The 23,973-nt window shown below is 37.2% G+C and overlaps 1 protein-coding gene, 2 long non-coding RNA genes and 1 pseudogene across 3 annotated transcripts; 3 read left to right on the top strand and 1 right to left on the bottom strand.

Annotated features, from left to right (window-relative positions):
* Positions 1-4,268: 4,268 nt before the first annotated feature.
* LOC122094762 lies at positions 4,269-5,262 on the top strand. The gene is made up of 3 exons (XM_042665364.1): positions 4,269-4,752; positions 4,850-5,167; positions 5,242-5,262. The coding sequence occupies exons 1-3, from the start codon at positions 4,393-4,395 to the stop codon at positions 5,260-5,262; spliced, it is 699 nt and encodes a 232-aa protein (XP_042521298.1). The 5' UTR covers positions 4,269-4,392.
* An 8-nt stretch (positions 5,263-5,270) lies between these two features.
* On the top strand, positions 5,271-6,256 carry LOC122057784. The gene is made up of 3 exons (XR_006133630.1): positions 5,271-5,427; positions 5,659-5,803; positions 6,005-6,256. It is a non-coding gene; the product is annotated as an uncharacterized LOC122057784 (long non-coding RNA).
* A 2,457-nt stretch (positions 6,257-8,713) lies between these two features.
* Positions 8,714-12,413, bottom strand: LOC122057783. Its single transcript, XR_006133629.1, has 3 exons — positions 11,773-12,413; positions 9,630-9,712; positions 8,714-9,528 (listed from the first exon to the last, which is right to left on the bottom strand). It is a non-coding gene; the product is annotated as an uncharacterized LOC122057783 (long non-coding RNA).
* A 9,083-nt stretch (positions 12,414-21,496) lies between these two features.
* LOC122058465 overlaps positions 21,497-23,973 on the top strand; it is a 14,352-nt pseudogene continuing 11,875 nt past the window's right edge.

Here is a 23,973-nt window from a genome sequence, read left to right as displayed (position 1 = left end):
TTGGTTTATGATCATATTTTCCATTTTGCTAATGATTGAGAAGGTTTGGTTTATGCTCATATTTTCCATTTTGCTAATGATTGAGAAGCTTTGGTTTATGGTCATATTTTCCTTTTTGCTAATAATTGAGAAGGTTTGGTTTATGATCATATTTTCCATTTTGCTAATGATTGAGAAGGTTTGGTTTATGATCATATTTTCCATTTTGCTAATGATTGAGAAGGAATCAGTTTTGGAACTTCACTTAAAGGTGCTAGATTGGATTGAGGTATATCTAACTTTGATTTTTTTACTAGTTAGATTCTCTTACATTTGATTGCTTGTTTGATTGGATTAGATCAAGCTATGTCAAATTCTGCTTTTGTTAATGATAAGTTCCATTAACAACTCTTGGTTGCATCAAAAGCTAGGAATTTTTGAGCTTTTTTTGGGTGTTGAATTGTAAACTATTCATGGGTATGGACAGTTTTGATATTGAATGTAGTTGGTCTCCTTGGGTCTGAAAGTGTTGAAATTGAATTTAAGTTGGTGGTATATAGGGTTTGATCTTCAATAGTAGTACAACAAAGTTTATCTGTTTTTGGATTGGTTCTAGGTAAATCTTCACGGGAATGAAATAGAAAAAATCCAATCTACTTCTCCTGAAATCTGCCAGAAACTTGTTGTTGCTGCCAAGGTCAAATTGAGGCCAACTCTTGGGGAGATGATCACTCTATTTTTCCTTTTTTCCTTCTCTTCATGCTGTATTTATTATTTTATATTTGTTGGGTATATAACGAGTGTTGAAGGTTACTGATGATAGGAGTGTTCCTATTGTGAGTTGAGTTGATTTTTAGAGTTTAGGGTTATGGCTACGTTTCCATTATAGTTATGTACTTCATAGTGTAATTGTGTAATTGGGCATTTAGTCAATTATTTGAAAAAATAATGATTCATGTGTGCAAATCTCTATGTTGTTCTGAGAGTCATTTTCAGGGTATTTCGTTGTGGTGTGCAGCCATCATTGTATCTGGTTCTACTATAATGTCCTATATAGCGTCCTTGTAGATTCAATATAAAACAAGGATGTTATGCAATGGGATATTGCCCCCCACTTTTTTTTTTCTGGATAGTAGTTTTTTCCTTGTTGGAGATTACCAGAGTTAAATTAGGAGTTGTTTTCTGGTTTTTGGGTTTATTTAACTACATTGAATCCTTGCATAAATGTAATAGTTCCTAAATTGATTAAGAGTTTGAATGAACTTTTGGGCTTCTTGCATGTGGAATAGACTAGACACAGTAGATCCTCCAAATATCCCTGTTCTTGCAGCTCAGTTTAAGATATTTATCTATGACAAAGATAGATGGGTTTCCTGAGAAGAGGAAACTATTGTTCATGTTTACTCAATTTAGAACTCTAAAACAGTAGTTTAGATAAATTCCTAAACCGTTGATGAAAGTTCATTATCAGAATAATGTGATACTTTGATCCTGTCTAATTCAAGTGATGGCTATTCCTTGAATAGTTGAGCTATACCTACATGGATTCTAAACAGTTTTTTTTTTTCTAATGATTGTACATTTGCCATCTTCACAACTATTGGGAAATTGTGGAGGGCTTGATTTTGTTCAGAGTTTATTTGTTTGTTATTGTCATATACATTTTGTAGCTATTTTATAATCTTATGGCTTTGTTGAATTTATATCCTTCACAATTCAACATTGCCAATTGATTTTCTTTGCAGGGAGGGAAAATTGGTATGAGAGGGGTTTGAAACTACAAATTAGAGAGACCAACCATTAGTTTTCTATTTTTGTTTCCATCATTGGATTGATCTTTCAGTTGACTCATTCAGACTTGTGATTTCATAGACATATGTAATTGATTAGAATGTAATATCACGAGTTGGAATGAACCAAGGATTGAGTTGAGATCTTGTAGAGATAGGTAATTGATTGGAACATTGGATATAGGTAATGATATGAAGATCTAAACAGTTTCGACCATGGTCACAATTGCATTGACTATTTAGCTTTTTGTTCTATGCTTGTTAACTTGTCATTTCTGTTAATGTCTTGTAAGGTTGTGGGTTGTGGATTGTGGATTTTTTTTGGACGAATAAAAGAATTCATTACCAAGAGGAAAACAAAAACGAATACAAAGGAGGGAGGACCCGAAAAGGGGCAAACCTCCATGGGGGAGGGAGACAAAACAGGGAGAAGCCCTATTAGTGGATATGTATATATAAATATGACAGATTCTTACTCTTCTTTTACTTCTTCGGTTCTTTTAGTTTTAGATTCAAATCTTGCAGATATATACTGGGTTCCTTCTTCAACAATTTAAAAAGTCAAATTATTACAAAATTGATCTTTTGGGTGTGGCATGCATGTGTGTTCTCTGGATTTGACTCAAACTCCTGAAGCTTCAATGAAATGATTCTTTGTTCTCTGTTGATATTTTGATTATGTGCCAATAGTACCATGTACTACACTATGTAGAATTGGTGCTTACAACTTAAGTCTTGTAATGCACCGATTTGTAACTGAATCTTCTATATAGCACCAATTTATTATTTCTTTAATTTGAATGTAGATTTACTTTTACAATGGAGTTTGATGACGGCTACAAGAGGCGAAGGAAAATCATAATCTTTGCGGCGACTGCTGTTGTTATAGCAGTAGACCAGTATATAAAAAAATATCTGAAGAAAGAGCCATACCGTTGTGAACCCCTACGCGGTATTATTGAAACAGAGAGAATTATCGGTCACACTGATAAAACCTGTCGAGAACAAATAAGGTTAAGCAAGAGGGCTTTTTTCAGTTTAAGTCATTTGATTAGGGAGAAGGGTCTATTGAGGGATAGCAGATCTGTGCAAGTGAATGAACAACTAGTTATGTTTCTACAGACAGTAGGACACAATGTTAAAAACCGCGTCATTGCACACAAGTTTGGACATTTTGGTGAGACTGTAAGTAGGTACTTTAACCTTGTATTGGGAGCAATCATTAAATTGTACCCAATACTATTGAAACCTCCAAGTGTCGCAGTGCATCATCGAATAACAAGTAATGAAGGAAGATTTTACCCTTATTTCAAGGACTGCATCGGAGCCATAGATGGGTCCCATATCCCTGCGTGGGTGCATCTAAGCGACCATCCGAGGTTCCGTGATAGGAAGGGTGATATTTTCCAAAATATTCTTGCTGCCTGTGACTTTGACATGAAATATACTTACATTCTTTCTGGTTGGGAAGGATCAGCATCAGATGCTCGAATCTTAGACAATGCATTGCACAGAGACGGTGACGGAAAATTGGTGCTGCCACGAGGTAAATATTATCTCGTTGATGCTGGGTATGCTAACCAAGCGGGGTTCTTACGGCCATATCGAAACGTTCGATACCATCTGAAAGAGTGGAGAAATATTGATCAGTCACCAAGTGATAAAAAGGAATTGTTTAACCTGAGACATTCACAATTAAGAAATGTGATTGAACGTTCATTTGGCCTCCTGAAGTCAAGATTCAAGATCCTGAAAAACCAACCAGAATATCCTTTCAAAACACAAGCAAGAATTGTGTTGGCATGTGTGCTGTTGCACAACCACATTCTTACACAGAATAATGTTGAAGAAGAAGAACGATGGCTTGATGAAGAGGATGAAGAGGTTGAAGAAGATAGTACTAGTACCCAATCCACCCCTCACCAAGTAAATGATGATGTTGAAGATGATAGTTCTGATGGCGAGGATCATGTGCTGGAGAATGGTGATTGGGATCTATTTCGAGAACAAATTGCTGACCAGATGTGGGCTGATTGGGTTGCAGACGATTTGTCCAACTCAGATTGAGTATTAAGAACTAGAATATTTGTTATTGATTAACTTCTATTTGGAATGTAATTTTGATGTGGACAAACTTAATTTTTTTTTTTTGCATGGTTTGGGATGACTGTATAACATAAACATACTTGGAAGCAAATTTTTGTGTTGTGGGATGCATGTATGTGGACTATTATCTAAATTGCAATATTAGGTTTATGGATTTCCCAATTAGTAATTGTTATTATTACTTGGTTTAAATTTTTGTGTTGTGGGATGCATGTATGTGGACTATTATCTAAATTGCAATATTAGGTTTATGGATTTCCCAATTAGTAATTGTTATTATTGCTTGGTTTAAATTTTTGTGTTGTGGGATGCATGTATGTGGACTATTAACTGAATTGCAATGCTAGGTTTATGGATTTCTCAATTAGTAATTGTTATTATTGCTTGGTTTAAATTTTTGTGTTGTGGGATGCATGTATGTGGACTATTATCTAAATTGCAATATTAGGTTTATGAATTTCCCAATTAGTAAGTGTTATTGATTACTTGGTATTAATGAAATATACTCACATTGTATATGGTGTATTTTGTTAGTTTTGATGTGATGGAACCAACAGGAGATTCTAATAGTAGATCACGGGACATTGCTTCATGGCCTAGTGTTGTTTCTCATTACATGTTGGAGTGTATATTGAAGCAGTACAAGAGTGGTAAGAGTGGAGATAATGGACTGAAAAAGGAGCAGTTCATTGGAATTGCCAACCAACTGAAAGAGAAATTATTTACTAGTTACGACTGTAAACAAGTGAGAAACCACTTCCGGATTTGGAAGCAAAGGCTTAGAGCATTGAGTGACCTACAGAAGCAAAGTGGATTGGGTTGGAATGCATCTGATATGAGATTTGATGCTCCTCAACACTTCTGGAATGATTATAGGGTATAATGGGATTTTTTAAATTATAATTTCTATATAATTGTGTTTTTTTTTCTTACTTACAACATAAGCACATTGACATTGTCATTTATATTGCTAGAAAAAAGAACAAAAGTATTGGAAGGAACATAGTGTGCTCCCAATTCACCTTGAAGTTGGAGCTTTGCTAAGGAAAGAGATGGCAACTGGGAATGATTCAACAGTCCCCTCTGAAGCAGCCACTGAAGTTATGATGGACGTGACAGGTACTCAGGTTGAGGGAATAGGGAACAATGATGGTGTTGACTATGAACCTATTGAAGAAGAAGAAAGTGTTCCTTCCACTCCCATTGGTAGTACCAGCCGTTCTCGAGGAAGACCTCGTGGGTCCGTCAATAGTGGTAGAGAAAAGAGGAAGAAGGGAACAGCTGAAAAGGTGGTAAGTCCATTGAAATTGATTGCCAACTCAATCGAGAAGATGGTAATGAGTGAATCTCAGTCTGAATTTGGGAGAGCAATTATAGATGCTGTTGATGCCATTCCAGACCTCAATTTTCAACAAAAGTTTAAGGCTAAGGAATATTTCATGGCCAAGAGGAATTCTGCCATTATTTTCTTGGAAACAAGAGTAGAAGATAGGCGAAATCTGCTTGAGATGTACTTGCCAGAGATTGAGAAGAATTGAGGTGATAAAAGGAAGTGTTTGGACATTCTACGACAATGGTTTTATTGAATAGAAAATGCATCTATTTGGTTGATGTAACTTTTGGTTTATGTTAAGTCTGTGACAATGGTGGCAAGTCTTAAGAAATATTAAGACAATGGTTCTTTCTATGTTCCTCTCTGAATGATTTCAAGGTTTAAATATGGACAACATCATTCTTATTTGTCACAATATTTTGGGTTCTTTGGTATGGTATAAATAGGAAGCGCATAGGTGACCCAGATTACTCCATTGAGAAAATTGGTGAGAGAGAGCAGAAATGGCATGTATTTAACACTCTTTGTCCTTATATCCTTCTTCATGATAAGTGATGGAGACAGGTGCATGCAACAATTGAAGAACACAGATGAGGTGAATATTGATCACATTTTTTTTCTTTTATTTATTTCCTTTCCCACCATTGTATATCAGTTTCAATTCCTGTTTAAGAGGTATAAAATTTGTGCCATTGAAGTCTCCTATTTTTTGTCCATCACACTCAGATAGGGGGCGTACTTAATAGTATTTTCTATGCATATTTCCTCTCTTGAAAATGTTTGTGTTAACTTACAGATGACATCGAATATGTCCGCTTGTGCTATTGCAAAGTGTGATTACTGTGGAAAAGGTTGCTCGGTTTTCACTTCTAAGTCAGGGTCACATGTTGGAAGGAAATTTTTTAAATGTTCAATGAATTGCCCCTTCTTCATGTGGGTTGATCATCTTAAGATGTGTGAGTGTGGGAACGGTCAGTGTAAGGTCAGAACTGTGAAAACAAGTGCAAATTATGGTCGATATTTTTGGTGCTGTCCACAATCAACTGGGTATGAATTTCTTAAATTTTTTGTTTAATTTAATTTTATTTTTTTTCAAATGTTTAAGATTTGAATGTTTATTTCCTTGTATTCTTATAAGATGATTATATTTGCTTTATAGGTTGAAAACAAAGGTTGTGGAATGTTCGAATGGATATCAAGTTCAAGCCCAAGTTGTGATACTTACCAGACTCCACCTAGGTCCCTATGCTCAGAAACATCAACTTCATCATCTCCTTCCCCTTCATCAGACTATATCAAAGGATACTTGAACGGTGCAATAAAAGAATCTGAGGGTCATATGAGGATGTTGAGAGATGTTCTTGACGTAGTCAAGAAGCTTGATTTAAACAAAAATGTAGGATGAACTTTTTTGGAATTTTTTGGAAAGAAAAGTCCGAAGCCATTGTAATGATATTGAGTTCATTATCCATTTTTTTTTTATTTTGTTTGATAGAAAGACTTAATTAGCATTTACTAGTACCTGGATGAACTCAGTACTATATTATACATTTACGTGCTTCTTCTCTCATTTGGTCCTAAGGACCTATATTACTTGTATAAGTCATTGGAGACTATTGTTTCTACCCACTTTGAAGCATATCTATCTCCATAAACCAAATCATCCGCTGGTTTGGGCAATTTTCAGATCTGAATTATATGATACACGATACCTATTTCGATTACATGAACTACAATACAATCATGCCTTGTAATGTTCTTCTTTTTGTCCTCTTCAATTTACAAAAAAAAATTAAAAAAAAAAAAAAATTACTGTACTACATTATTAGACTTAATAGTTCACGAGTTCCACTCATTTTTTTTTCACATATTACCATAAAAAAGAAAAGCAAAAAAAATTAAAAATAAAGTACATGTGTGGAACAAATTTTAGTTTTTGGTTTTGTTTTTGGAATTTTTTTTTCCAACAGAACATGGGTTCAAAGACTCAAAGGTAACCAAACAGTTTTACACTCAGAATCAATGGCCAGAATCAGGGTAACCAAACAGTTTTCACTCAGAATCAAGTGACAGAATCAGGGTAACCAAACAATTTTCCACTTAGAATCAAGTGATAGAATCAGGGTAACCAAACAATATTTTTACCGAGTTGAAATTATTCCAAAGAAACTCATTCATATGAGTTAGATCCAGAATCCAGAATCCCTGGAATCTGGTCCGATGGATAATTCGAACCAAACGCCCCCTAAATGCACCACCTAGGAGCCCTACTCATATTCAAAAGGCACTACTTCAATTCAAGAGCAAGTCCCCCACTTGTTAGGATTCAAGGTGGGATAATTATAATTGTTTTCCCAAGAAAAAACAATGAATATTGAAAATTGAGTTTTTCCTATATGCATATTGATGCCTCATTTAGAGGGGAGTCTAGGGTGGGATTGTATGACACATGGTCCCACATGTTGGTGGAGTGAATGACAAGAATGAAAATTGTGAAAAAATGTAACTTTTCCACTCCATGCTTGTTTAGTTTGCTTAGAAAAATTGAACTTTATCACCCCATGGTATGTTTAGATATCAGAATTTGTGATTCATGGGAAAATTGCTAAACTACAATATAATTACAAGAACACAATTACTTCCATAGGCTTTCAAATATTTATCAATAATGTCCTCCCATCAACGCCTATTAGTGTGACCTTTATTTTTTTATTTTTAATTACAATAACATGTGGGACCCACTAATATTAATTATTAATTAATATAAATAAAAAATTATTCTAATTTAAAATCAACATCCTATTACACATCAAATGGGAAACAAGCTAATTTAAATCTAAATAAGTCCTTGGTTGAAATTAAGCTTAATCACCTTGTTTACTTATTTACTAGCAAGAACACACATGCAAATGCACGTGTTACAAAACATTTTTTTAAGTGTGTGTTTGTCATGATAAAAATTTGTAACACTTTTTTAAGTGTGTGTTTGTCATGATAAAAATTGCATATTCATCGTTATTTCATACACCTTAATTTCTATTAGAACTTCATGTATACAGAGATTCTAAGAAATATAGAAAAAAGAATTACAAACCTAAAAAACTCAAACCTATAATAGTTGTCATTGAGAGAGAGAGAGAGAAACTAATAATCATGATGTATGTGAGTGGTGGCACAAGTATATAGATAGATAGAGGTAACACTTTACAATCAGATTATAAGAACATAGGAAAGAAAACCAACTATTTCTAAGCCATTATCAGCTGGTAAATTCTTCTTTCAGTACCAGGTTGAGTTATCTTGGATTTCCCTCATTTGAAGTTGTTCAAGATTGCTTGCCGTTGGGAATCTATGAGCACCCAAAAATTCAACCAACCTGAAGCACTATACAATAGCAACTTTCTAAACCAAAAATAAATTTCCACTACCATCAACAACTACAACAAAGGCTATTATCACTATCCATCTACATATTGCATTCATGTAGAGAGTAGAACTTCCAAAATGGAAAGCATGAAGTACTATCATCTATTACCAAGCATGTTCCCAAAATTCTCAGCTATTGTACAAAAAAATATCTCACTAACTTCCAAATAGAAGAGCATGAAGTATTATCATAAACTTGCCCAAAATTTTGAGAATATTACATCACTAATCTGTAGAAAAACCATTAAAAAAAAGTACATCCCACTAAAGCATTCCACTCTTAAACTATGAAATAGAAAGAAGTTCTTCAACCTAGAGTCATAACTCCAATTTCATAGTTTTAAAAAAACTATGAAACTTGCACGTGCAAATGCACGTGGGAGCATTCGTTAAGTGGCAGATTGAAAGTACTTTTAACCCACGAGTTTTATATATTCCTGCTATTAGAAAGTACTATTATGTTTTAACCCATAAATATTTTTTCCTTATTTTATACAAAGAGAATAATTAGAAGGAGTAGATTGGTGGTTGATAACTTGGTGGAAAACGTGACTGCAAAAACCAAAAAAAAAAAAAATGATGTATGGAAGAAACTTTAACAAAATTACTCCCAAAACTCACATATATTTACTAAAATGCAAGTTTTTCAATAAAATTTCTATGAATTTTCCAATGCAAGTTTCATGACAAAATTTCCATCTGAGCTCGGTGGTAACATTTTAGTGGTCCATGGCAAGACTATAGCTTTGGAAGCCCATGATGGAAAATGCATATCCAAAAGCTAGATTTGGGCATTTTTCTTCTTTCAAACAGGTACTGATGTGGCCTAATTTTTATGACGAGAGGAATGCACAAACAGCTAGCCAGCATACCAACTTTTGAGCCCTCAAAATTCTGTCATAAATTAAGAATCAACAAATCAATAATAAAGAAGAGAAAAAAAAAAGATAAAAAATATTATTAAAAAAATTGAAAAAAATCCTTCAATCACATACCCCAATTAAGAGGAACCATCACTATCACCTTATTGTCCATTCCCACCATTTAGAGTAGACGAGGGTCGATACAACTCATACAACTATGAATAAAAGACATGTCCACAGGTAAAAACTCTAGTTCTGGTTTCTGATATTCAAGATTCTTATATCGTTTTATAGATCTGAAATCATACTATATTCAACCAAAAAATAGAGTCAATTCTAAGAATGATGAGATAAAATGAATAGCAACATAGTCTTCATGGCTCTAGTACACATATAACTTGCATTAGAGACAATCATTCCCTAACATATTAGAAGCTTTAATGTAAATAATTTTCTCCAGTTAATTGCACCATACAAATAACATTACATATTCAGATAAAGCTATGAGCATGGCAAGGATTCTCGCTAAATCAAATTCCAACATAACTACAAACACACTTATTCCTCAATTAAAAAAAAAATTGTAGTTTGGCAACCGTACCTTGTGGATGTGAAGGATCTGAAATTGAGCAAAAAAAGGGAGAGACATAGGGAGAGAAATGAGGCCACGATGGTGGGGGAGAAATCTGAAATTGAAAAATTCTGGGATATTGTAGTTATTATTATTATTTTTTATCCTCTTTGTGGTATATATAAGGAAGGATAGTGTATTATAGAGATACTTTAAGAAAATGGTGTTATTAGTGAAAGATTCCATGTAGTAAAAACTTTTAAAGTTGATGAAAGAGGATTTAGAGAAACCGTTTTTTATGCAGTAAATCTCTCCATAATTATTCACTCCCTCTCCACTCTCCATAATTCTCTCTCTCTCTCTCTCTCTCTCTCTCTCTCCATAATTATTCTTGCGCTTTATTTTTTCCTTCCTTTTTTGCAGGTTCCTTCTGTTTTAATTGTCTTGCTAACCTCTTCTTTCGATGCAATATGATTGTGATCCATGAAAAAAAAATCTAAATATCCCAATTTCCACAAAATAGGAGGATAAATAACAAAAATCATAAAATATTTGTCCAATAATCAAATAATCCTACAAGTTTAGCATTTCATAAAAATATCTTAAGTAATTTCTCAAATTTTTTATTAGGGGAGGTGGTCTTTTGAAATTCTAGAATTTATACGTCCAAGAATCACAATCGGTCAGGTTCAGGATGGGTTAGGGTTGATCTGAATCTGACTAAATTGAACCAAAGTTTAGCCCTAGCCCGGTTACTACTATGAATTAGGTAAAGAAAAACAGAACAGAGAAGAGAGCTGGGGCAACCAACAGGGCAGGATAGAGATAGAAAATTAGGTAAAATGATAATGAAATCGAGTTACCAAATTTGATCTATTTCATTAATTGATCTTATTTCCTTGACTGAGATCAGTTGATCGAAATGATGTGACTAGATCTTTAGAGTATGGACTTAAACCAAATGATGGATTCGATAAGGTTAATTTGCTATTCCACAAACTGTCAAGTTCTGAGCCTGTGTACTGATAGTTTGTAATGCACCTTCATTCAATAAGATATGGGCTTAAAAGAAGAAATATCAGTGCATGACCTTGTCTTGTTAAAACTATTGGATCAGATCTAAAGGCTCTAAAGACTTGAGTTGAACTCTGAAAAGCAAAAAACATTAGATGCATAAGCACTAGAAAGGAAACCTTTGGTAAAGAGAAATATCACAATTCAGAGCTGAAGAAAAATCTTAGAAAGGGAAAACAAAAATGCTACAATAATTATGATTTGTAATAAAAGGGGGAACATAGACTAAATAAAAGGGGGGAACATAGACTAACTCTTCCCACCATCCCATGCCATTTATAGCATTACATCAGAAAATATCAAAAAGCCTGCAACTTTCAAGCTCCCGAACTATAATTAGAAAAACGGAACCATCTTTTCTGTAGTAAAAAAAAAAATGGTAGAAAGCAACAGAGTTATCAAAGTATCAGCTAACAATCAAACACCTTAAAAAATTTAAACAATTCAAATCAAATTCGAGCAACTCCGAAAAAGGAAAGGAAAAATAGTTTAAGAAGAACCCAGACCACAAAGAACCCAAAAACACCTACTTGAGCAGCTAATGTCAAAAAAATAAAATGGTAGATGATTCAACTACCTATCCCGCCCCCTAAAAAAAAATGGTAGATGATTATGAGGAGGACCATTTACCTCTAAGATCTATGTTCTCTGGAGAAGGAGGAGCCGACTCTTCAAGAAATGAAAACCCTTATAGGTCTGAGCTACAAACGGACTAAAGAGCATTAAATGCAACATTTACTTCCACCCATTTGTTCTTCCACCAAGATCATAGCCTTCTTACCTTTGCTGGGAGAGAAGAAATTGAGTTGAAGAAGAAGACACAGAGTTGTTGGAGAGATCGTCTTCCACCAAGATCTTCTTTCCCTCGTCTTTCCCATAAGAGTCCCACCAAATCGGTTGGACTTTGAAGTAGAAGGGGTGGAAGAAACAACCCTCCAATATGATTTCCTGTGTCTCTGACAACTATCTCATAGTTCTCCCACCCCTTTCATCCAAACAACCATGTTTTACACTATTTAGTGGGAAAGTTGTTAGAAATCCCACCTTATTGATCCCACCCCAGTAAGTCCCCTCTAAAGAAATGGGCCCTAAGTGGCGTCCATCCTATCTCTTTCCAAATTGGTGGGACTTTGTCACTCTTCATGGGGTGAAAATGTTTAATGGCTCTATGAACTTCAACAAAAATCTCTCACATTGCGAGAATAATAAATAAGGGTTCGATGGAGCTTCTCTCTCATGTCTTGTGGCAAAGACCATGGGATTTATGGGTAGTGGCTCCACCTCTCCGAGGCATCAGCACCACCATCGGCATCGGTACCACTACAACATCAGCATCACCTTAAATCCCACCCAGTGCACTACGCATCACCCTACCCTACCCATCACTATAAGCTTCACCATCACACCCTTTCCCAACAGTTGCACCCTGCCATCACACCCATCCATGCCTAGCCATTGCATCCTTGAACCACTGGAATCCCTTGTACCCCAACCTTTGCCCATATGTATCACAGTGCTCTGCCCAATGAAGACCTACAAGTCCTCTGCTAGCACCTACATCTACATTGAAACCACCATTGCATACAACCCCATTGCACACAAACCCCCAACCCCTACACACTGAACCCATCTGCAAAGCCCACGACCCATAACCCCTACACATCCTGAGTTAGCACCCTGAACCAAAATCCTAACCCTTGCATACTCTTGAGGCTCTACCTGCTTTCATCGTCTAAACCATTGTCACCTGCAACCCCATTGCACACTTACCCAATCATTACGAGCCTTGCAACCCCATTGCTATGAGCCCCCATCGCCACCAAGCCATAAAACTTGTAGTTGCTCCCTCAATACCAATAGAATACCTCCCAAACTTGTGATATGGATTTTTGATTCATCGATCCACCTTGAAAACTCCTTTGCACCCTTCTCTCTCTTTCTGCCTACAATTATGATCGATATACCAAGTTTATCCTCGAAACACTCACACCCAACCAAACAAGGTGGGCGGCGGTATGCTATGGTAACATTCCTTTAATTTTACCCCAATATTTCCACCTACCAACAAGTGGGTCCAATCTTCCCAACAATCCCACCCCACCATCCCCTCTAAAAAAATGGGTCCTAAAATGAAAATGATTTAGAGTGAATGTTACCAGGTGCTATACAACTATGTCAGAGTTAAACTGTCATCATATTGGAATCCATTTCCAAGTTCCAAGTGACAATTCTATTCACGAATATTTACATAAATTCCCCTACTAGCAGCTTTTGCTCACAGCTTCAACTAAGATTTATAACTTCAATACTATAATTCAAATGTAGAAATGTTTGTCAATGAGTAAAAATACTCTCATCTTTCACCGACTCTTAACAATTTAACAAAAACCTTCATCCTTCAGTGCGACTAACTAACATCGCCAACCCAACCACAACTAAGGGTGAAAATATCTAGCTTGCATAAGGGTAACTAGGTCTTTTCATACTCAATTGTGTATGGGCGTGGGGAACACTAGATGGGCAAGATTCTTTTGTCAAAAAAAAAAAAAAACCGTTATTCTTCAATAGTGTCTCTCTTTCCATGATCCACCCTAATGGCCGGTGGCATGAAAAAATTTTGTATTTCTATCACCTTCGTTCAACCAAGTTATACGAGACTTCTGCTTCCAAAGTTCTTCCTCCTCTAATTCTTCATCAAGGGATTTCTTGGGTATACCAATTTGAGTAGATATCTCTTGCATAAGTGATAATTTATTTAAAGGATCAATATCATTTATCAGACCCTTAATATTTTCTTGAATATTCCTAAACACCTCCCTGTTCCATCTAGTGTAATCAGTTCGACATTGATCCAATTTTAGAAGTATGATATCTGATGGAGCACCATCATAAGGATGACTCCAAGCAATAGTAGCAATATGCTTACTACTTGGATGTTGGAACCAAACAGATCTCTGTTTAAACTTTTAATCCTCAGTATCAATCAGTGGAGGTGTGATCAGAGGCACAAACAGGTAGAATTTCCAAATTTAGTTCTTCATGCATGGTTGGAGAGAGCCCTGTCCAATCTGATTTTCATATTGGCTTCACCAAGCCCCCTATTGTTCCAAGTAAATGGAGGACATTTTCAACTTAAGTCCATGAGATTACAGGCATCAAGCATTCCATGAAATTAGGCCATGTCTCTTTTGCCAGTGGTATTTCCTCTTTGCTTTTCATGCTAATTAAGATAAAAATTGAAATCACCAAACATCAAACATTCATTGTTCCTCCTTGCTCCAACAGACATTAATCTATCCCAAAGTTGTTGCCGTTGGGATTTAATAGGGTCTTTGTAGACCCAATTCACAAAGAAAGGTGAATCAGTCCCATAAGTTACAATTGTATCCACAATATATACAATTATTTGTACCCAAAAATTCAATTTTGATATTTTATTCCAAAGTGCTAAACCTTCTGAAATGCTTGTGGATCAACAGTGTACAAATTATCCATAGATAAACAATGGTTTACATATTCCAGCTGAGATCTCATATTTTGTTTTTAAGAAAAATAATATTTGGACAATCCACATTGGAGATTTGCTTCAGTAAACAAACTATGAAGCGTCTCCTTATCCATTGACAGTTCCAACTGTGTAGCTTCATTTCTGCCCGTGGTGCTAATCCACATCATACACCATAGGTGAACAATTGTTGACCAAAGTGGATTCACATTTCACACACAACAATTATTTCCATTTCAGGAGAAGATAGTCTCGACCTGTTGTGATTATCAGGAACAAACACTTTCTTAGTTGAACAATTGTTCACCAAAGTAGATTCACTCACAATATTTGCTTCCATTTCAGGAAAAGATTATCTCGAGCTCTTCTGATTATCAGGAACGAACACTTTCTTGCGGACAGTTTTCATGTGTCCATATCTATAGGAAGATTCTGGGTTACATTTGTTGGATGCATCAATGTAGCAGGAGCCAAATCACCTTGCGGTATGATAGGAGCCAAGTAATCTGTATTCCTATTTTAGATTTTTTACTTTTGGCTATTCTCCATTTTCCTTCTATTATATGATTTCAGTGGGCTATTTCCTTAATCCCTCTCTAACCCTAGCCAATAACCAATAACTCTCAAGTCTCTCAAGAGGTGTTGGAATGAAATGAACTTTAGAACCCTAACCTTCTTTCTTCTTCTTTGCGAGTTGGAGTAACCTACTACAACCTCCAACTCCCTGATGGTAAATCTCTCTCTCCCTCTATGTGTGTGTGTGTGTGTGTGTGTGTGAACACGAATGAAGAAAGAGGGATAATCAATCCTTTATAAACTAGTGATTCAACTATTTTTTATTTTTGCTGATTGAGAATGAAAACTGAAGTCTTATTGATCTAATTTTTCTTATTCAGACTTTCAGAGGCGAAGTCTGTGTCGCTAATTACATGAACCTGCTGAACATTATATTATATGAGGTGTTTTGGCAATGGGTGTATCTGAAATAAGAAATTTGAAACTCGGTTACTCGGCGATACACCCTTAGTTTGTTAGTACTCACTTAGAGATTTATTTCTTTGGTATCGGATCAGATTTTGATACCAATCTAATTTGATCTATATCAACCTTGATCGAGGAATTTTTTTTTTGATACCGATATCTGATCTGGATGATTAGATATCGATAATTAGAACCCTAATACTACTTAAACTGTATATTCTAAATCACTAGTTTATGAAAAATGGGAAGTGTTTTTTGTGGGGGAGTGTGGCCCCTGCCCCGATTGTGAGGGTAGCGGGCCTTGGATCGGAGATATCCCTGTCAAGGGGAAGGTCTCCGGGATTCTGGCCTTCTCTCCTCTCTCTTGATATCCTTTGGTGGATAAGATGGGCAGTGCCTTCGTGTGTGCTTCTGCGGGCCCCGCACCATGGTATCATCACTCGAAAATACGTTGAGGCCTATTTCGTAGGTGTACCAGGTTCATCATAAAGACGGGATTTGATGATGGTCCATACGGGGGATTGGGAGTATACAGAAAGGGTGTGGAGTCACCACCTAGGGTTATGGGACTAGGACCTGGGGGTGGGCCCGATTCTTGAGAAAAGGGCCCAAAAATTGGTCTGGTCCTGAGATTTAGGGTAAGAGTCAGGTTATAGAGTTAGGAAGGTGTTAGGCACCCACTCTACTCGGTTCAACCAATCTTCCTACTAGATGTTTAAGAACGAACATTTTTCATAATTTATTCCTATTCCGCATACATGACTATGTTATCAAACATATGTACATTAAATAAAAACAACTATTTATATACGCTAAAGCAAGGTTAATTAGATATCTACATTATGCTTAAATGAGGAGAGAGATTATACTTGAATTTAACCCCTATTTCGGGTCAAAGAGGGATGGGCCCCTAATTGATGTTGACTTTTCTTGTAGATTCTTCCAACTCAAGGGAAGATGGTCTTGAACTCCAACTTTTGATTTCAGGAGATGTTGACTGTGGTTATCTACGGACAAAGGTCTGACTTAGGATTGGCTTGTTTGTTGACTGTTGATTTTGGCAGAGCTCCTGCTAGGGATGAGGTACTTTTGGAAATATTCCAGGGGCACTCGTGCAGAGCTTCCGCTAGGGCTGACTATTTTTAAAAAAGATTCCAAAGGCACTCGGGAAGAGCTTCTCTGGGGATGAGTTATGGAAGGCTAGGCTGAGGTGGCACTCGAACAACGCTTTGGCTTGAAACTTTCATTTTTTGACAAAAAAAAACCAAAAGCACTCAAAGGGGGAAGCTAAAAACTTTCCATTTTTGGTAAAAAATGGATTGAACTAAAACTTGGATTGAAGTTCTTCAAAATCCTGAAGAACACTTCGAAGATCCAAGCAGAACTTTGGATCTTTACAAAGATCGCTTCGAAGGCCCGAAGAAGCTCAAAGGGGGAGGGGAGGAGGAGAGAAAGCAGAGCTCCTACAAGAAAGGGGTTGCTCTTAAGAGAGTCTTTTTGTCTCTCTTTATAAGTGAAAGGGGGGTATTTATAGTTTTTTGAAATCAATGAGGTGATGACACCTAATTTTTACTCAGTGGGTAAAGACCAGTGATATGACATAAAGTGTGATGTGATATTTTTTAAAATGATGAAGATATTTTCTTGCTTATGAAAGTAGACAAGATTTTTTCTGACAAATAAAATAATTTCTCAAAAAGTGAGATTTTTAGCAAAAAACCCAACTGTCGGGGGAATTTTTAGTAGAAAACCCGACTGTCGGGAGAATTTTAATTAATAAGGTGATGACACCTAATTTTTACCCAGTGGATAAAGACCAATGACATGATATAATGTGTGATATGACATGACATAAAGTGTGATGTGATATTTTTGAAAATGGTAAAGATATTTTCTTGCTTGTGAAAGTGGACAAGATCTTTTTTAAAAAATAGAATATTTTCTCAAAAAGTGGGATTTTTAGCAGAAAACCCAACTGTCAGGGGAAATTTTAGAAGAAAACCCAATTGTCTGGAGAATTTTAATCAATGAGATGATGACACCTAATTTTTACCCAGTGGGTAAAGACCAATGACATGACATAAAGTGTAATGTGACATATTTAAAAATGGTGATGATTTTTTTCTTGCTTATGAAAGTGGGAAAAATATTTTCTTGCTTTTGAAAGTGGAGAAGATATTTTCTGGAAAATGGAATCTTTTCTAAAAAAGTGGGATTTTTAGCAGAAAACCCGACTGTCAGGGGAATTCCTAGAAAAAATAAGGAAATGTTAGAAAATTTGGAAGTGTCGAGAATGACTTTTGGGAATGATTACGGGAGATTCATAAGTCTGATTTTAACATACCATATATCATTGGAATCGTATTTTCGAATACTATCCATTTGTACGATCACTTTCGATCAGATTCCTTCGCATATGAAAATTTAAAATTGGACTCTCTTTCCTCCCGCATCGATTTGAGGGTTTTCAGGTAAATCAAGGTTTGGGTAGGTTTGGGGATGGTTAAGGGTTGAGTTCGCATCCACTATCCTTGTATCGTCATTGTCGGGGGAGGGTGACAAAATTGGGTGTCTACACCGATACACATGGGCTGGAGTGGGGGAAATGACCGGCTCACTCCCATGAAATAGAAAATGACTTTTTCATATATGCTTCCTTGCTCTCTTTGGCTCTTGCGCATATGTAGAAACTACACATGTGATACTCTACTTTTTAAACTCGGTCTAATTATACGGTTGACCCGGTTTAACCATACAGGACCCGAACCGGAGAGGGTTAAGGCGGGTTCCTGGTGGACCATGATGGCAAGGGTGACTTTGAACACCGGTTGGCCAGACAAGTCCGAGTCAGTGCCAGAGGAGACAGGTGTACCCAAGCCGTGTACATGCACATATCATAAGCCCATGTACGGATAAAGCTGGTATGTAGCCGTATCCTAAAGCGCATACGTATAATATATCTTGTGCCGAGAGTGAGATTCATGCCGAGAGTCGAATTCCACCAAAATCCCACTTGTTGGCCAATTTTTGGCCCTCAGGTGGGCGGTCTAAGGTGGGTGCATCCGCCCACCTGAGTGACCCACCCATGTGGTTACTTAGTTGTTTTAGAAAGTATAAATAGCATTTATGAGTTTTCCATTTTCTCATTCATGACATTCGGGTGTTTGGTGAAAAGAGTAAAGAAGAGAGAGAAAAGGAGGGAGAAAAGAGAACGGAGAAGAAGAAAGGGGAGGAACAGGAAGAAGGGATGGATTTAAGCGGTGCCAAGGCTTGATCTTCCCATTCCGACGCCGAAAGAGTGATCCCCAATACGAGATCTGCGTTTAGAGGTGAGCGAAGGCTATATTCCCTAAACTTTCACCATACCCAAGTAAAACCCTTGATTTGGGTAGTGGTTCTTAAGGTCTTATAGATCCCCTTTGAGATGATGAATCTAAGGTTTAATAGATGGTTTATGTGTTGATTTTGAAGGATTGGAAGAAGTGTTTCCACGGTTGGAGGAGCATTGGTGATTTGAAGTGATTTTGGGGTTTTGAACGAGTTCTTGAGCAAAGAAGGTAAGATGGCTTCCATTCCTTAAATCTAACTTAGACTTAGGTTAGAACCATCTTATGAGACCTTGAATGTGCGGAGAATGGGTTTGGAAAAGCCCTATTTGATTCCCCAAAGGTTGAAAAAGGTTTCGGGGAAAATGGTATTTTTCCGCCAAGACCGGTGGGCCAAATGGCAAGCCTGAGGGCACCCACCTGAGAGGACAGGGCCTCGGGGCCAATCAGCGGGCCCTACCGACGGGCCGATCGACGGGCCAACCTGCCCGTCGATCCTAATAGGCCCTGGGCCTGCACCGACGGGCCCTACCAGCAGGCCGATCGGTGGGCCGACCTACCCACCGATCATGATCGGTGGGTCGACCTACCCGTCGATCAGGACCTGTGGGACATGACAGGTGGGCTGTCCGACCCACCTGAGAGACTCCCAATGTGATTTCTACGTCCGAATGGACCCAAAACGGACGTGCGACCTTCTTTTAGGATTCTAAACATGATTTTGTCATCAAATCTTATTAGTTTTGACCCCAAAGTGGTGAAATACTAACCCCATTCACTTATGATAGGTTCACCAAAACTTATGCTTCTCGCATCGGATCTCACCCATACCGGGCGTGAGTCTTTGTACGCTACAAGTAAGTGGGGAGAAGACGTTTGACTTTATTTCAAGGCTTGTTTGGAATTCATTCAAATGTATCTAGACTAGCCATATCATCATGCAAATTATATGTAGTTTAGCCATCCTCATATTATTATAACATGTGTGTTGTGTTTACTTTCTCAATGTCAAATGATGATGTGCTTATATGATGAATGTTGACATCATTGTGCATAATGCATTAATAGACTAGATGCCGTAGTCGGCTTGAAAACGAGTGCATTGGTGGCCCGTGGAATAGGACGCGGTGGCACTATGCAATCGTACTATGTCATATAGGAGCATGCGGTTTAGGATTATCATCTTCCCATGCTACGACCCTTCCCAACAGGGGTTGAGGTGTTGGGTTACCATTTGGGGGGAAGCAGTGGTCATGGTTGTTGGGTCACTGTGGCGGTTAGACATATGCCTGGCTGGTCATTAGGACAGTCAGCAACCTCGGTGGTATATTCAAGAGGGCCAATCGTACTGCTTTTAAATTGCTGGAGTCAACACCTTTATTTTCTGTCATTTAATTTTATGTTGAGAGCCGGTGGTCGGCATGCTTTACTTTTCCGAGTACTCACGGTAGGCCTTCTCCTACAGCCCTATGGGTGTATCGCGGGATGAAGTTCGTGACTCGTACCTGAAGTATACGCACACTGTGGTTGTAGTAGCACTAAACCAAAGACTTAGTAATGTCGTTTAGGTGGATGTGATTAAAAATGAATCGCATGACATATAGTGTATATGGTTGTAATTGATGTGTGGACTGCTGTGTGGTCCTTCTTTTCACTTACTGAGCTAGTGAGCTCATCCCACGTGTGTACCCCTTTTAGATGATTTTGCAGGTTATCAACCTGAATACAAGGGTCGGGCCCCACAGTTGAATTCCCTGAAGAGGATTGGTGGGTCCTCGAGGAATTAGAGCACGACACGGATTGCTCGTGCGAGGGCTATGCTGTGGGACCGCAGTTTTGATACCGAGCTGAGCTTTACTCTTTGATTTTTTGATGATCCCTTTTGTGTACTTGATATGTAAATTGTATTCTTTTTGTGTAAATATCATGCCTGCGGGCCCACATGTACTTAACTATGTACTACAATTTGGGTATCAAGTATAATGGGGATATTTACAGGTAAATTAAGTCTTCCGCTGAACTGTTGAACATTTTCTTAGTTGTGTGTATGCTGTGGTTGGATACTGTGTCAGATGATCCTGGCAGGTTTGGGTTAATCGGAGTTAATCCTGTCACCGGTTCGGTTCTGTGTGAACAGGGTGTGACAACACATCCCCGCTGAGAATACTTCTTTATAAAGGGTATAAAGAACATGAAAAACATGAGCAACCATATCTGACTAGATCAACTTACCAAGTTTTTGATAGGACGAATCAGTAAAAAAACTTTATTTTCCAACTATTTATATAAGGTCAAGAGTTCCATATCATCTTTTACAAGTGCACAAGTACGTAGAGCAAACCTATTGCCCTTCGTAACCAGAAAAGAAAAAAAAAGTTTTGCCTTGAATTTATTCCTTCTTCCAAATTCAGTCAAAAGACTCAAAACCGCCCTGAACCGGATCGGACCAGACCCATTTTTGGTTTAGTGTTCGGTTGAGTTTGAAAAGATATGAATGAAACTGCTTTTGGAATAATTGTCATCAACAGCTTTTGGTATAAACTGCGGGGCAGAGTGCATACAACGCAAATCGGAGTATCTTCAAAACCTTGTATTATTTCTATTTATTTATTATTTTGGGTAGAAGTAGCGTTAGAACTCGATCACCACAATCAACAAACCTTGCACTTACAGGAGCAAGGAGCAGATCAGCAGTCAGAGAGGAGACATGTCTCAGTCAATTTTCTGCCTAAACCCTCCCAAAACCTTCAATAAGAGAACTTCACTCTTGCCATCCTCTGCATTCCCTTCTTCTTCTTCTTCTTCTTCTTCTTCTTCTTCTTCTTCTTCTCTATCTACGAGAATGACAACGAAATACCCTATGTGTCCACTTGAAATTGTGTCGTGCCAACAGCAACCGTCTCTTGAAATCCTCACTAGAGGAGGCTATCGTGGCGAGGTACTCAACTCCATTCGGAGAGCCTTGCCTAACTGTCTCTCCGAAACGCATCTTCATGAAACCGTTCCTGGTCTCAAGTCAAAGACCAGAGGCAAGGTATTGTTTATTACAGATTTGTCTGACAAAAACTTATTTGGAACTCTTCAAAGACACTGAATCCGTTGAAAAATTAGGAAAAGATAATATCTTTCTGATAGATTTTTGATAATTCGGATTGGTTTTTGTAGGTGAGGGATATCTATGATGCTGGGGATTATCTAGTACTGGTCGCTACCGATCGGCAGAGTGCTTTTGACAGGGTTCTTGCTTCTATTCCCTTTAAAGGCGAGGTATGCTGTTAAATTGTGGCTGATCACTTCTTTTTTTGTATTCTTTGCTAGTTTATCACCTTCTTTTTTTTTTTTGGCGTGTATTCATTGCTAGTTTGCTAGTTTGTCACTTACTAGAGTCAAAATGAGCCATTTTGAAAAGACCATATTGCAACTTATAATGAAGACCTCTAGGAACAGATTGTTGCTGAATGTGACAGGGCAATGGGGTTTGGTATCTTAATCCATTAGTTCCTGTTGATGTGTCTGATTCTGATTTTGTAATAACCAGGTTCTTAACCCCCCCCCCATATGACTTGCAGGTTCTCAATGAAACAAGTCTGTGGTGGTTTGACAGGACTCAACACATCACTCCAAATGCGGTGGTGTCTGCTCCCGATAAAAATGTTACAATTGCAAAGAAATGCTCGGTCTTTCTGGTTGAGTTTGTTGGTGGGTTATGATTGGAGTAAGGATCTAATTTTATTAGTAGGATTAAGTCTAGTTGGTATTGGAGAGGTAAAGTCTCGGTAAGTGCTTGGAAGAAAGGGAGGTACTTCCCTTTAAGAAGTCATGTACTGCAGTATAGACATATAGGTGCAAAGGAGTGTCAATGTAGACTGAAACAAAATCACAGCATTTCATTCAATTATTCTGGTGTGCATTGTTTTCGCATCGATAAGCTAACATTAAAATATGATTTCTGAGAAAGAAGCCAACATTTTAACCTACCTTAATTTTTTTTTTTTTAAATGAAATTTAGAAGTTTAGTTGCTAAAATTTAGTTGTCTTTTGATTACCTGGGACCTCTCAGGGTTAGATTGAAAGAAGAGAAATGAAGAGAAAAAATATGCCTTTCTTTTTTTTTTTTTTTTTAACCAAAGGATCTATTTGGATGCCTCTTAGTGATGCAGGTTGATTTTGGCATTACATCTTGTAAGCACAATGTTAATCTTCTTAATGCATGGGGGAAATTTGCATCGAGTGTCATCTACTGCTAATTAATTGGACATAAGTGTGCGTTCAGTTATAAATTGTAGATTCGTCAAACTATGATTCTCTCTGATTCATGTTACCCTTGGATACTCATATGTAGTTAGAGGTTATATAACTGGAAGCACCGATACATCACTATGAACAGTATACAACAAGGGTGTTAGGCACTATTGTGGCAATGCACTACATGATGGTGCGTTTCTGGGACTAAGATTGTTCTATCTTTTGTTTTACCCTTTTCTTCCTCATATGGTTGTTAAATATATGACAGGGATGGTGAAAAACCAAAAGCTACCTGCAACTATACTCACACCAACAACTAAGGCCTCTTCTCATGATATTCCTGTAACTCCTAGTGAGGTTTGGTTACATGGTTTTTTTTCTTACACTTTGTAACTTTTGGTTGTCTGAATTGAATTATAGGACTGCAAGTTTTAATAACCTTTTGACACATTGTTTGCCAAAGGAGCCATTCTTCTTTGGTCTTTTCCTGATGATTGATTAAGTCCATCTTCTTTAAGGTTTTTATGCTGATGGAGCATCATTTTTTCATATAGCCTGAAAATAAAATTCTTGGTTTCAATGCTTTGATGTTAGGCTCTGTAACTTGCGCAACATCTAATCTATTTGGCCTTTAATTTGTTCTCTATATAATTTGACTTTGGAAAAGATTTTAATGGGCACAAAAGGTTGACTCGTTGAATTCCAAGTGACTTACATATTCACACATGCCTTGATAATTTAAATAATATAATACAGTGTCCCCCCCCCCCCCCC

This window comes from Macadamia integrifolia, chromosome 12, assembly GCF_013358625.1.
Source record: "Macadamia integrifolia cultivar HAES 741 chromosome 12, SCU_Mint_v3, whole genome shotgun sequence".
Classification (NCBI taxonomy): domain Eukaryota; kingdom Viridiplantae; phylum Streptophyta; class Magnoliopsida; order Proteales; family Proteaceae; genus Macadamia; species Macadamia integrifolia.
Note: the sequence above shows the minus strand (reverse complement) of the source record. Positions and strands in the feature narration are given on the sequence as shown.